This window comes from Cryptomeria japonica, chromosome 9, assembly GCF_030272615.1.
Source record: "Cryptomeria japonica chromosome 9, Sugi_1.0, whole genome shotgun sequence".
Classification (NCBI taxonomy): domain Eukaryota; kingdom Viridiplantae; phylum Streptophyta; class Pinopsida; order Cupressales; family Cupressaceae; genus Cryptomeria; species Cryptomeria japonica.
In genome coordinates, this window is record NC_081413.1 from 478,311,691 (window position 1) to 478,327,651 (window position 15,961).

Consider the following 15,961-nt stretch of genomic DNA (forward strand, 5'->3'; position numbering starts at 1 on the left):
CTAATTTAATCGGATTAACTTGAAATTTGAAATCCGTGCTTAGGTGGATCATCTGAAAAAGCAAAAAGCCTAAAATCTAGGGATTTTAGCTTTTTAGGTCAAAACTTGGAATTTTCGAGATCTGGTCGAAGCTGGTCGATGGTGCAAGTGTAAACCCTAGGTTTGCATCCCGAAAAAGCAAAAAGTAGACATCCCTAAAAAATAGGAAAAACTTTCTAAAAATAGCCATACCGGGGATCGGGCTAAAAATGCCAAAAACGAAACTTCCTAAAAAATAGGACAAAAAGCAAAAAACAAACTTTCTAAAAATAGAAAGTTGTCCAAATTCGTCCAAATCAATTGCGATCTTCGTCCTTTGGCCTCTCTAAGCACTTTGGTGGCGTTCACACTTCGGAATCACATAACTTGCAAAAACTAACTTTCAATCGTCAGGGCCTGAAATGCTCTGAACTGGACAAGGCTTGGTGAAACTGCAGCAAAAGGTCACAGGACACTAACAAAATCCTAGAAAGCAGGAAAAAGAGAGGGTCCCCATTTGCAATGGGGCGATGTGTGGAAAAGGTCACAACACTTAGGTACATGAATATAGATAGGGCACCCAAATATCCTAAGGTGGCTGATATCTGGCTTTGTTTTAGTAAAGACTTCCTCAGGGGTTTTATCTTCAAGATGGGAGTGAGGACATCTATTTTGTATATATAAATAGTGCTGGTTGCTTCTGCCCAAAGATTGGTATTTAGATTCTAATCAAGAATCATGGCTTTGGCAGCTTCTACAATTGTCCTATTTTTCCTCTCAGCTACCCCATTTTGTTGAGGATTATAAGGTATGGTAAGCTCCCTCTTAATCCCAGTATTTTTACAAAAATCCTTAAACAAATCTGAGGTGTATTCCCCCCCATTGTCAGTTCTTAAGGTTTTAATTTTATTTCCCGAGTAGTTTTCTGTTAGTGATTTAAATTCCTTAAACCTATCTCTTCTGATTCTTTACATTTCAGAAAGTAGATCCAAGTTTTCCTAGAGTAGTCATCAACAAATATTACATAATACAAAAACCCCCCTAAAGAAGGTACGGACATAGGTCCACATACATCAGAATGAACTAACTCTAAAACTTTGCTTGTTTTCCTAGTACTATTTTGAAAATCACTCTTAGTATTTTTACCTAGGGCACATCCCCTACATGCCCCTGGATGATATTGCTTTAACTTAGGTAGACTTGTGACAAGGTTTCCCATTGATGATAAAGCTCTAAAATTCAGGTGACCTAGTCTTCTATGCCAAACTTCATTAGCATCTGTAGCTTCATGGATTAGGGCTAGGTTGGGCTCTGTGCATAGCTCATACAAGTAGCCTTGTCTTTGACCAATGGTTTTAGCTTTCTTGATAGATGAATTCCTTGGCCAAGACAACACTCTGTTGTCCATGAAGGTCACTCTGTACCCATTATCCTCTAGTGCTGATATATAGACTAGATTTTTCTTGATGCCAGGGACATATAGTATTCCTTTAAGTTGCAATGATATGCCTGACTTTAGTTTGATGGTGCAGGTTCCAACTCCTCTGACTTGATGTGTGGAGTCATCTCCGATAGTCACTTCCTCATCATTCTCCTCTATCATGGAGTCTAGCACTTCTCTAAACCCTGTAATGTGTTTGGATGAGCCACTGTCGATCACCCAGGGGTTAATCTTGTTTGATGCTTGGTTTGTAAGTGCCGAGTAGAGTACATACTTCTCGGAGTCATCTTCCCTTTTAGATTTTCCTGCTTTGGCAAATGTGGCTTGTTGTTTGGCTCTTTACGGACATTTGGCAACATAGTGTCCGAATTTGTCACACCTGTAACATTGAATATGTGAGAGATCCTTCTTGGAGGTGTTCTTGCCTTGATGACCTTTCCTCTTCCTAAATTGTTTCTTCTTGCTTTTCTTATTAGAGTTTGTATTTAGGACTTGAAGATCTTCATCTATATTCTTTTGTTTTATTCATTTCTTAGTTAACCTTGATTCTTCTTGGAGACAGTCATTTCTTAACCTTTCAAACTTTGGATATTTAGACCTTGCACTGATGCCTTGGACGAATGTGTCCCACACACTAGGTAGCCCATCTAGAGCAATGAGTGTTAACTCTTTGCTTTGGATATCGTATCCAAGGGTCGCTAGTTCATCCCTTAGGGTTGATATCCGCATGAAGTAAGCATTGACTGACTCCCCTTTGATCATAGCTATATGATTTATTTCTCGTTTTAAGGCCAAGGTTCGACTTGCATTGGATATCTCGAACGTATTTTCAAGTGCTTTGAACATGTTGTAGGCCGTCTCATGTTTCTTTATGATGGGCATTATATTATTCCGCACCCCATCATTTATGATCTTGACAGCCTTTTCATTTCCTTCTATCCATGCCGCTTTGTCAGGTTCAGTCTCAGGTTCTTTATTTTCAGTTTTTACAAATGATTCAACTTTATTTTCTCTTAGAATCACTTTAATTCTGAATTTCCATGCTGAGAAGTTATCACCTCCTTCAAGTCTATCTTCGAATCTGATAGTGCTGGCCATTTGGAGAAATGTGATGTTGGATATATGCTTGTCTTGAATTTTCCACAAAATTGAATAGCCTTAGGTTCGATTTAACTATAGCTCTGATACCATGTAAATGTATTTCAATTTTCAATTCAAAGAGCAAGTTATATTCAATGTAATTTTTCTTTACAAGTATATGTTATTTCAAAATATAATAAATCTGATTTCTTTGCTTTGTTGGAGGTGGAGAGAGAGCATTAATATTTTCTATGTACTCTCCACAACATTTTATCGGTGTATATATATCATGGAGGGGACCGATCAAGTGGTACCTTGATCGATCATGTCCTTTGGACATGACCGAACAAGATACCCCTTGGTTGTGTCCCTCCATAACCGATTGCTAATCGGTGCCATAACATATGCAAATGAACCAATATCATTTCGGTCGTCAATATACAACATAACAAGGCCGATGGTAATTGATGGCAATGTTTGATTAAACCCGATTAATATTAATCGGTGGCAATGTTTGGTTAAAGCCCGATTAATATATACGGTGGCAATTAAAATGGTTTAAGCCCGATAACTTAAGTTAGTCGGTTAGCAATTCATTTAACCCGATAACATTAGTTAGTCGGTGGTAATGCATTAAGCCCGATAACCATTTAATTCATCAAGCCCGATCATTATGTAAATTCGGTGGCTATTAAAATGGTAACCCGATAATGAATCGGGGGGTTAGAATAAAACCCGATCATTATCGGTTTATCAGTTTAATAGTTTGCACTTAATTTAATCATCAGTTTGCATGAGTAACATAATTGATAGATGCTGTAACAGAATAAGGAGAGCAATTATAACATAAATATCAGATAAAGGAATAATCAGTGAGATCTGAAATTATCTATCGATGAGATAGATGATTGAATGGGAGACTTCATTCATCTCCCATTCAATCATTTATCTTACCGAAGCTATTATGTATCAACATTCAGTAGATATGATAATCAATGGAATGCTTATAATCTGTTGCAAAATATATCTATATGTTGGATGTGATAGGCCTGCTCTGATTTGTAAAATCCTCCTTCTACTTTTAGTTGGTCTGATCTGATTCAATTCCTTCTTTGATGCCCTACCTTGGGGAAATTGTTATCCTTTTATATCTGTAATGTTCACTAGTAGGAAGCTGCCAATTCCTATAACTTAATAACATTTCTGATCTAATCTGATCTGGTCTGATGGATGGTCCTATCACTGGATGCTTTTGATTCATTTTCTTTACATCTCTCAATGTGAGGGAGAGGTCACACCTCTTCATTATGGATGCCCTTTGGCAAGAGACACACCCTTTCACCATTAGCAGCCTTTGAAAAAGTGCAACTCTTAATTATTTCTGCCCTTTGAAAGGGACACAACCTTTCACAATCAGATCTGCATTCCTTATTTAAATCAGATCTGCATTTCTGATTCCTAAATTATCCCCCTCAAATGAGGTTCTCTTCTCCTTTTTATATCTCATGTTTGAGGGAGTCACAGCTTTTCATTTCATGCCTTTTGACCATTCATTAACTTAATTAAAATTTAATTATATTCTTTTATATTTTGATATTAATTTTATTATTACCATTTTATCATTAAATTGTATTTCAAATTGGGGACATTACAGCCCACCCCACTCAATATTGCTTGTCCTCGAGCAATGATCAATTTAACTAAATTTTCCCTATGCAAGGATTTCTAACTAACCCTTGAAGATTTGGAATGTTAGGACAACTTCTCTCTCATCAATTGTAATCTATGTTTGGTCGTTTCCTTGAGACAAACAAAGGTGGAATCCTCATTCATTGAGAAGAGGACTAGAAGCATGACACACATGTAAGACCTTAATTGCAATATTCTTTCCTAAATAAACTCGTCTTTCTAGGTCAACAAAAAAATAGAATTCACAATGATAGAAATCAGTAATCATAAATATTCATGTAGTGGATATGCCCAACACGGAGTATACACATAAAACACGGAGCATACACATGAAAACACGAAGTAGACACATGGATAGATATAGTTTACTTAGTCCACAAGAAGCAGGAACGTCCAACTAGGACTAGATCTATCCCTTGGGCCAATCAATCTATCATTTTACCCTCGAGAGGTAGGAGCGTCCAAGCAGGACCAAAACCATCTCTCAGAGTAACCAATCCACAAGAGGCAGGAGCGTCCAACTAGGACAAGAACTATCTCTTGGGCCAATTCACTTTATGCACAAGAGGCAGGAGCGTCCAACCAGGACCAGAACCATCTCTTGGGCCAATTCACTATATCCACAAGAGGCAGGAGCGTCCAACCAGGACCAGAACCATCTCTTGGGCCAATTTACTTTATCCACAAGAGGCAGGAGCGTCCAACCAGGGCCGAAACCTTCTCTCGGGTCAATTCACTTTATCCACAAGAGGCAGGAGCGTTCATCCAGAACTAGAACCATCACTTGGGCCAATTTACTTTATCCACAAGATAATTAATCAATCTCTTTATACAAATCTACATAAGATAACTCTTTATAATTCTCTCTTTTCTTGCTGGTGTTTTAATATATTGCTTTATTCTTCACACCCTTTCCTCCACCACAATTCACAATCCTTTTGATAGATTAGTCAAAAGAGGCAACTGGATGAAGATACAACCTTTCAAAGGTTGTCTTTTAAGATAATCATAGTTTTCTTTATTAAGAATAGAACACACCCTTTACTGATTGCTACTCTCATTATCTTAATAAACCTGATGTCTTCATTCAATTTGATTTTCTCTAGTAATCGCTGCTAGCTCTTTCTATTTATTATAAAAGAACTCCCCATCTTTTAAAAGGTAATTGTCACTATTTTATTGTTTATCACTAACAAATTTGTTGTCTTCTAGTAAATCCCAATTGATGCTTTATGCTGATTGCTTTAAAGGTCTTTAATAAAATCACTGCCCTTGTTGTTATTTATCTTCTCATAAAACTGATCACTGCCTGTTCTTCCTTTGTGCTTGATAATTGTTGTGTATATACCGAGAAAGTCAACCAGACTTAATGAAGTAATCACTGCTTATCTTCTTTGCTGCAAACAATCAAGTAAATCTGTTCTCTGTTCCCTCAGGCTGACAGGAACAGGCTCTGATACCACTTGTAATGTCCCTTTTTCTACATGCCCTAGTTTTTGCCCTAAATTCACAAATCCAAGTTCATTTCACATCAAATCACAGTTGTAATACTAATATCTGTATGCCTGAATTTGATTATATCAGGTCTGCCCCTGTTCAATCTCTTGCTGCTCATAAAGTCTGAAATAATCTGCTCATAGTCTTCACACATTTCTGCTCATAAATATTCCTTAGATCTGCTCTAGGGTCTGTTTATTATACCTTTGAGTAGATATGATATTCCATGGAATGCTTATAATCTGTTGCATTAATATATTTACATGTTGGATGTAATAGGCCTGCTCTGATTTGTAAAATCCTCCTTCTACTTTTAGTTGGTCTGATCTGATTCAATTCCTTCTTTGATGCCCTACCTTTGGGAAATTGTTATACTTTTATATCTGTAATGTCCCCTACTAGGAAGCTTCCAATTCCTATAACTTAATAACAGTTCTGATCTAATCTGATCTGGTCTGATGGATGGTCCTATCACTGGATGCTTTTGATTCATTTTCTTTACATCTCTCAATGTGAGGGAGAGGTCACACCTCTTCATTATGGATGCCCTTTGGCAAGAGACACACCCTTTCACCATTAGCAGCCTTTGAAAAAGTGCAACTCTTAATTATTTCTGCCCTTTGAAAGGGACACAACCTTTCACAATCAGATCTGCATTCCTTATTTAAATCAGATCTGCACTTCTGATTCCTAAATTATCCCCCTCAAATGAGGTTCTCTTCTCCTTTTTATATCTCATGTTTGAGGGAGTCACAGCTTTTCATTTCATGCCTTTTGACCATTCATTAACTTAATTAAAATTTAATTATATTCTTTTATATTTTGATTTTAATTTTATTATTACCATTTTATCATTAAATTGTATTTCAAATTGGGGAGATTACATCAAGACATTATAGGTGGACAATGCAATGGCCATAGAGGTATATCCAGGTGGGAGTGTGTTGCTTGTACTTGTCTTGAAGGGTGCTAAGATTGTGATTCCTTAAAGTTATCAAATTTGCAAACTCAGCATTCACATTGTCCTCTAAATTTGGATTTTGGAAGAGTCTAGTGATTATAGCCTTGCACCCCACATTAACCTTAACATCTCTATTTGTTGCCACCAACCTGGGTAAGGAACGTATCATTGCATTGTATCAATTGGGCAACAAAGCAAATTCTAGCAGATGAAAGGGTGTTCATTTTGTTTCAGTGATCAGCAAGAATTCTTTGTACCATTTGTAAATGCTTCTATGGGGTCATTCTCCTTAGTTGCTATCATGACCTTTATTTTTCCTATCATGGAGTCTATGTCATATATTTTACCCAAATGTGGCCAATCCATATTGACAAACCTAATCTACTCATTATGTATTTAGTGATATTTAGAAGGTAATCTACATCAGCCCATCAATTATCATTCAGGATTAATGCTAATATTTTTTGGGCCCTTGTTGAATTTGATAGTCTCCATACACTCCAAAGGTTTCTAATGACCATGGAACTCAATGCTTCTTGCACCTTCACAAGTCTCAAGATGATTACGTGTGATGTGAATCGAGGCTTACTAACCTAGTATGGTGTAAAGAAAATAAAAAAAATAAAAAAATAAAAACAACAGATGACAATCAAATTTTTATTACAAACTACATCAGCCCATCAATTATCATTCAGGATTAATGCTAATATTTTTTGGGCCCTTGTTGAATTTGATAGTCTCCATACACTCCAAAGGTTTCTAATGACCATGGAACTCAATGCTTCTTGCACCTTCACAAATCTCAAGATGATTACGTGTGATGTGAATCGAGGCTTACTAACCTAGTATGGTGTAAAGAAAATAAAAAAAATAAAAAAATAAAAACAACAGATGACAATCAAATTTTTATTACAAACTTAAAGTAAATAAAAAAATTAAATATTGAAATTTCATAAACTTACCTTCAATTGCTCCAACTTGAAAGACTTGAAAATGGCTTGTGTCGTATGATGATTTTTCGTAAACATACAAATCTTCTCAACCTCAAAATTTGATTCACTTGATATGTGTGCTAATCTTTTGCATAACTATGTTGAGTGAGTGGATGACACGGTGAATAAAAAATGTGCTTGTATCTTACCTCCACCAATAAACTTGTTACCTTGCAATGTCTAATGTTGTTTGTTATGACTTGGACAATGTTTTGAGCACCCACCATCGTGCTTGTATCTTACCTCCACCAATAAACTTGTTACCTTGCAATGTCTAATGTTGTTTGTTATGACTTGGACAATGTTTTGAGCACCCACCATCTCTATTGCATCTATGAGAATGTTGGCAATGAACTTTGCATCCTTCACCTGCCTCTCACAAGCAATTTCCTTGAGAAAATATTGCCTTGTTAGGATACATTGCAATGACATTAATTCAAGTCTTACTTTTATATTTTATTCTAGTGTTCCATAAGTACGTGTTTGTTAGACTTATGTGAATATTGTCATTGTTGTCATTGATGTCAAACCCGGTTATCCTACTAGGACTGGATGGTGTATGCTGTTAAGTAGTGTGGGTATTGCTGGTCGAGCATCAATGTGATGTGAAGTAGTAAGGCGCAGATAATCTATTAGAGTTATTTCCAGAAGATCCTCATCTCCAAAATCTTGAGTTGTGCTTATTTTTGGATTGTATCATGTTCTGGTATCAATTGTGTGAGGTTTGGTATCAGTGGCATCAGTCATATCAGTCGTGTATCTGTTGTATCTATCATGATTTATGTTTGGCATAGGGAACATGCTAAGGGTATTGCGCTCGAACCCCACAAGGGTTGTTTTCCCTTGATATCATTGGGGGATTTGCCCCCTACACCCCCACAAGGGACATTGCCCCTTGACCACATTAGGGGATCTACCCCTAGACCTCCATGAGGGGCACTACCCTAAAATCCTTTGGGGGATTCGCTCCCAAACCTCCACCCACCATTGTTAATGCCCAATGTAATCATTGCCATGTTTTTTATGTTTAGTAGTTTAAAGTGAGTCTAAACTATACTTAGAGCATGCCAAAGTTCCATTTGTAATTTTATACTTATTCCTTACATATCTCTTTATAACTAATTTTTTTAATTTCTATATATATTTGGACCACTAGTTCACCACCTTTGTGCCGCCGTCCCCTTGCCATACCAAACTTAGGCCCCTGGTCCCCCTTGCCCCTGAAACTCATCCCCCTATCCCCTTGTCAAGAAACTTCGTGAAACTATGATTTTTTCGTCCATTAGAAATGAACACTCCTATTTCAGCCGTGAATCCTTGATTGGCTATATAGAATGTCTCCATTTTTTTTTTTTGCCAAAATGTTGGTGCACACCTTTTCATACTTGTGGGTGTTTGACTAATAACCATCATCTCATGAGTTGAAAGAAAGTTGATTGGTGTAATTTCAATGTATTGTACTCATTTGCAATGTTAGTCATCTCATTTTGAAATGCCTTTTCTAATGAGTTTGTATTGTGAGGAACTCTTCATATTGGGAAGATGGTCTCGCAATGGAAGGATTTGTGGCAATTACTATTGGAGAAGTGGTAGATGGTCTAAAGGCGATGAATCCCTTAAGGGCTAGATTGTGAACATGAACCTGGACTTGTTTAGGCTTGGTATGGGGAGCTACTTAGCTGAACTTTGCAACATGGTTTTTTCCTATCTCAGTGTTTTCTTGGATAAAAAATCATGTGTTTTGTTGTGAAATTTCTTTGTTTCTGGTTCTTATTTCCAATTCTAAATAGTATTCAAGTCCTCTCGTTAACTATGATTTGAACTTTTCAAGTAGCACAATAGCATAAATTTTTGTGGTTTGTTAATTTCTACTATTCATTAGAGAAGATTATGGATCATATTGGTGTTAGAGCAGATTGCTAATTCTTGGTAATAGTGAAGTTGTATGCTAGTGATCAGTTCTTTAAAGGATAAAGGACTCCTACCTTGCATTCGTAAGATCTCTACACGAAAATGGAATATGGAAGTGAAATTGATGTTCCTGTATCATTTGAGTGCATGTCGGCACCTTGGAATACAACATGGAAAGAGTGATGCACAATTACAATAGTGTGATCCAACAAGAAGATATTATTAAATGACAACAAGCAGATGATCCAAGATTATGTAATGTCTCCACTTTGAAATATGATTTAATAATAAATAATAATAATAATAAATTTAAAATACAAAAGAATAAAAATAAAATTAAAATTAAAATATAAAAGAATATAATTAAATATAGTTAAAATTTAATTAAGTTAGTGAATGGTCAAAAGACATGAAATGAAAAGTTGTGACTCCCTCAAACATTAGATATAAAAGGGAGAAGGGAACCTCATTTGAGAGGGAAAGGAGATAGAGAGGAAGAAGGAAGGGAGCATTTAAATCAAGCAAAGATTAATGGAAAAAGAAAAGGATTGGGAAGTAAATAAGGAAGCGGCTGCACTCTTTCAAAAGGGTGCTAACTGTGAAAGGTTGTGTATCTTGCTAAAAGGCACACATGAGGAAGAGGTGTGACCTCTCCCTCACATTGGGAGATATAAAGGGAAGAAGGATCCAAGGGAGATCAGTTTGGAGAATAATATATTATTCTCAAAGGCAGCAATGAAAAGTGGTGACTCAATTCTCATGAAAGGTGGTGCCTCAATCCCTATGAAAGGTGGCGACTCTTTCACCAATAAAGTATAAAGGAAAGATCATATACTTTTGTTTAGACAAGATCTGAGTGTAAATTATAGCAGATTTCTGATGGAGATTTATGTGCAGATTTGAAGATCATTATAGCAGACTTATGAGCAGATATATAGCAGACTTGTTAGCAGAATTTAAGGATTATGGCAGCAATCAAACCAGAATTACATCTGTATCAGCAAATGCAATCATATCTACAGCAAGGCAATTTTTTATAAACTATTTAGATTACTTAAGAAATATGCTTGAATCTAAATATCCATACACTTACTGATTATGTGAAAGGAAGGGAGTGCAAGGAGGGGGAACGGTGAAAGATTCCTCACTAGGTATGGTGGCTCGCAAAGATGGTTAAGGGCCATTGGTTAAGGACCACAAGGCCACCTCATGATGATGGTTAAGGACCATCGATTAACAACCACATGAGGCCAAGGAGGAGAAGTCCTGACCTTGGGCCTAGGGCTGAGGGTCAAAGGAACCCTATTGCAGCTCCCCTACTATCTCCACATTGATCAATTGTTGAGGTGAATCAATCATAAAAGGTGAGAGGTTGACATGATGGAAGGGAATGGTGTAAAGCCCTCACTAGGTACACCTCATGATGATGGTTGAGGACCATCGGTTAATGACCACATGAGGCCACAGAGGATAAGGTCTTTCTATTGGGCCTAGGTTAGAGGATACTTGGGGCACCTCATCATACCTTGGAATTGGATGTATTTCATGAGTTATATCTACATTGTTGTCTAATTTGGTTGCAAGTTTCCAGGCTTATCTCATCTTATTCTTGAGTGAAGATTATATCTCTAACTATGTTTTGCCCTTGTTTCATTCTGGATTTGTGAATTTAGGGCAAAGTATAAGGTGATTCCAAAAGGGGACATTACAAGTGGTATCAGAGCATGATCGTGCCAGCCTGTAGGGGAAAAAAAAAAAAATGGATGCATTCTAGTCAATGAGGAGTCTAACAATATGTGTATTTGTGTGTATGCTTCGTGTTTGCATATATCCATGTGTATGCTACGTGTTTTTATGTGTATTCTACATGTTTTTATGTGTATGCTCCATGTTTGGTTCATACCTGATGTGTTTCCAGCATGTTTATTCCATGCTTGTTTCATTTGTGAGGTGGAGAGACATGTCCTTCATGAGTTGCATTTTTTAGCTATAAGGATGATGAAAAGAGGTGGCCATGATTGATCCATAAACTAGTATAGTTATACTATACAGTAGTCACCATTAGAGAAATTTATGAAATAAATGGAGTGTTGTAAACTTTGTAATCAATTAACCTAACTTGCAATATGTAAATGAGAGCAAACACCATACACAGTTAAGTAGACAAAGGATTTCCTTGGAGATGTCAACATATGGGAGAAAACTCTAGTAAAATGTGAGCTACTAGTTTGTAATGCCTCTTCTTGGATCACCTTATACTTTGCCCTAAATTCACAAATCCAAAATGAAACAAAGAGCATAATATAGTTAGAGACATAATCCTTATCCAAGAATAAGATGAGATAAGTCTGCTTTGGAAACCTGCAACTGAGTTAGATAATAATGTAGATATAATTCATGAGATGCATCTATTTCTAGGGTTAAGAAACATATATATTTATAATACATAATCTAAACAATTATGTGGGGTTCAACCATAACGAGGGTTGAGATGGAAGACATGATAAGGTGCCCTGAATATCCCCTACCCTAGGCCCAAGGGCGGAAACTCCATGCCCCTTGGCTTCATGTGGTCCTTAACCATTCTCATGTGGTGGTGTACCTAGTGAAGCCTGTACGCTGTTCCCCTATGTCATGCCATCCTTCTCTCCTCTTATGATTGAGGATTCCCCTTTGTTCACCTTAACAATTGACCAATATATGGTTTGCAGGGGAGACTGCAATAGGGTGCCTCTAAAATTACTCTCTACCCTAGGCCAAAGAGTGGAAACTCTGTCCCTTTTGGCCCCATACGGTCCTTATCCATCTTCATGAGGTGGTGTACCTACTACCTAGTGAGGCATGCACAGCCATTCCCCTTCCTTGCAGTCCCATCCTTAACCCCCATATGATTGATTATTGTAAGCAGAAAATCATATCATTAAATGCATGTTAAATTTAGAGATTCAGATCTGCATACAATTACCCATAATTATATACATTCATATCTACATACGATTGATATAAATACACATGCATAAGTAACATAACTATTTCTGCATACCACAATAATTTAATGCATTGTTTCACAGATTGGCCTGCTGCATATATGAGAAGTTCTGCTGTTGTTCGATGCTTATTCAGTTGTTTCTCTTGATGCCTATGTAATTCTTCATTCTATTGAGATATCTTTATTTCTGCTCCATCCACCTGTATGCATATGTATGATATTTATTTATATATTTTCCCTTTATCCTGATCAGATCTTTTATTTTCTGATCTCTTATTTTATTTATTCCATTTCCTATTTTTATTTTCCTATTTCCCTCATATGCCCCCAACGATTGATTTTTATCTCCTATTTATATCTTTAAGAGAAAAGGGTCACAATACTTCATCCAAACTGTTGCCCTTTAAATAGCTTATAGTTTAATTTTAATTTAATCCTTCTTAATTCCCAATCACTATTATGGAACTAGCGTCACTTTTTTCCTTAATTATTTTCTCCATAGACTTTATGGAAATGGTGCTACTTGGAATGATTTCCTTATTTGTTAATTTAGGCAGATTACTATCGTCTAATGCTGGGGAAACAATCTCTGACGCCAGCAGTCTGTGTTTTTATGAAGAGAGATTCATATAAAATATGTAAGTCCCGTGGGTGGTTGGATTAAGTCCTTAATCTTAAAGCGGGGACATTACGTAGTCACATAACAACGAACTTCTAGGGAAATTACAATCCTAGGCCACTTGGGCGTAACCATCTTGAATCTCAATGAATTCAGTACTTAAGAACTTTAGCACAATTTTCGTATAAGTTTGATTAGCTTACAAGGAAAAATGCTTACTAGGAACTATGAACGAACTCGTTTCCCTTCATGTACTACTCCAATTCACACAACTTGATGATTAGATTATATGTGCATTGGCATCTGTATGCAAGTCTAAACAAAAGTTGAAAAGTAGCAGGAAGTTGGAAAACAAAAGAATTTTGAATGGCACAAGACATTTTCTTGTTGTAGAGCAGAAACACTACTTTCCGGCACAGTTTTGTAATTAAATTGGTGATTACGTAACTGCCCCATTGATAATGTATCCAATTTTTCATCCAACTTCCAGAAGTCTTAGCTTTTGCATACATACCCAAAACAAGGTGACATTTTTTGAAATTGCATAATTTATTGAAAGAAATCCAAATATGAATGAATATCTAGATTTTGGTGTCATTCAGGTCCTGTTTTTGACCATGAGATACAAGTGTCCTCTGAGCTGTGATCACTTTGCTATGGAGTCGAAATTAATATCAGATCCATTTTTGGTTCAATGATTCCCCATTAGAACCAATTGGTGGCTATTAGTTATTGGTAGTATATTAGAAGGAGATGGAGGTAAGGTTTGTAAAAGGGTAGTCCAGAAGGAATGTAGAATAGACTGCTCAAAAAGTCAAGGTTAGCTCGATTTATATGTCAATCAGGATTTCAAAATCTAAGCAATTCAGAATATAACTCTACTTATTTCTTGGACACGAGGTGCATTGACGCATATTGTCTTTCCTTTCACTATCATTTGCAATTTTGTTAAGGCTTAATCTATATTCCTTGCAATCGGTTGTAAGCCTAAACTGATAGAGGACCATGACATGATCTGCATAGGCTATATATTGTGCTCTATTCCAGAATTTATATAAATTTGAAATAGGGTCAACGATTAAGTTACAATCAAATAAAGTGATTTTGGCATACAAAGCTAAACATATATCAACTGTTTTAAGCTGCCACTAGATGTTAACCTCTAGCAAGGTCAAATGTTTGATTTGAATGCATATATTCCTTATATAGAAACCTTGACTGGTACACTGGTAATAAGTCATAAATTTTTGGATGTTCTTTTCAGGTAATGGCAGAGCTCATTTCTGGTGATGATAAGGTTCTTGCCCGATCTAGCCAGCCATGTATGTTGCCTTTCAGGAGTGCCCCAGTTCAGCTTGCTAAAACTTTTTTAACGAGTCTTCCTCTATTGATGGGTATTCTAGGCGAAACTGAGACTGTGGTGATTCACCTGATTGATTACAAGGAGAAGATAATCCCAACAGAAAGTGTGAAAATAATATTGCAACCAAAAGCATTGACATCAGGATTGCCTGAATTGTATTCTGCTGAAATTGATATTCGTTCTCAGCTTCCTTGGAATAAAGAGTTTTCTCGGAAATGGAAATGGACATTTTGTGTATGGTATACTTTAGCTTTCTACATTTTTCTTGTGAGTTTAACTGTTTGTTTCTGCAAGCAAGTTCTTTTGCTAAGATCAACACCAATAGGCAAGAGAGATAACAAGAAGACAAACAAAGATGAACAAGGATTGCATAATGTGACGATAGATAGCAGAATGTCTGAGCCAGGTAGGAGGCATAGTCGTAATATAAACAAACATGTTGCTTTTGTGCATGAATCACTGCCTATATCTTTGCAACATGGTACCATGACTTCTAATGAAAGACTTGGAGAACATGGAGAGAGGAGTGAAATTGTAGAGGAATCTGTCACATATTAGAATAATTCAACCTTTTCAAGTATGAGCATATGCTGTACAGAAGTCACAATGCAACATGGGTGATGGAATTGTTTTCAGGATGAAGCTCAAGGCACAACATCAGAATTACAGTTGGATAGAATCTCAGCAGAACTCAGTATTGGCATATTGTGTGACTTTGGATGACTCTGGTAAGAACTTTCAATCACGGTAGACTCTGTTGCAGTATGCATACAGCCTTGTAAAGAACACATCTGAGTAATATAAATAAAAATTTAATCTGTGTTAACGTATCTGCTGAATTGGTAATTATATTCTTGAGCTGATATCTAAAGCACTAGGGGTAAGTCTTGAAATAATGATTTCTTTGGCTGGTTTGATTTTTCTCTGATTGTTTCCTTTGATTGGCAGAACTATAAAGTTATAAACAAATGATCTATAGAATAACTATTGTATATCCTGTAAAGTACATTTTTTGATCAAGGCAACAAAAGTTTAAACGGACACTTGGTGAAAATACTTGAACTAAAAAGTAGCTCAAAATTTGTCTTAGAAAATAGTTAGGTTTGTAGGGATTTTATCTCTTGTTAATTGGGTTAGAGCAACTCAATCTTGACCACACAGGCTACATCTTGGAGACCTGAAATTATATATTTGGTTTCATGGAAAATTCCAGCAGTGAACCTATTCAAATATTTTGGTCTTCCAATTCGCCACAGATAATCAGATCCTTTGTATCTTTTACCCAGTTATCATCTGAGCCTTGCAAGTTTATAGTGTATAGGGTTTCCTTCTCTAGTTGGAGACCATCTTTAAAAGGCCGTTTTTCCTTATGTATACAAACAAGATTACAAATCATCAATT

General features: G+C 36.4%; 1 protein-coding gene across 2 annotated transcripts in view; it reads left to right on the forward strand.

The window, feature by feature from the left end:
- LOC131075978 (seipin-1) overlaps positions 1–15,390 on the forward strand; it is a 31,668-nt gene extending 16,278 nt beyond the window's left edge. For both annotated transcript variants that reach the window (XM_058012989.2, XM_058012990.2), the window contains one exon: positions 14,462–15,390. In XM_058012989.2, coding sequence (XP_057868972.2) covers positions 14,462–15,118 — 657 coding nt within the window. In that variant the 3' untranslated portion in view covers positions 15,119–15,390. The remainder of the gene's footprint in view (positions 1–14,461) is intronic.
- The last annotated feature ends 571 nt before the right edge of the window (positions 15,391–15,961 follow it).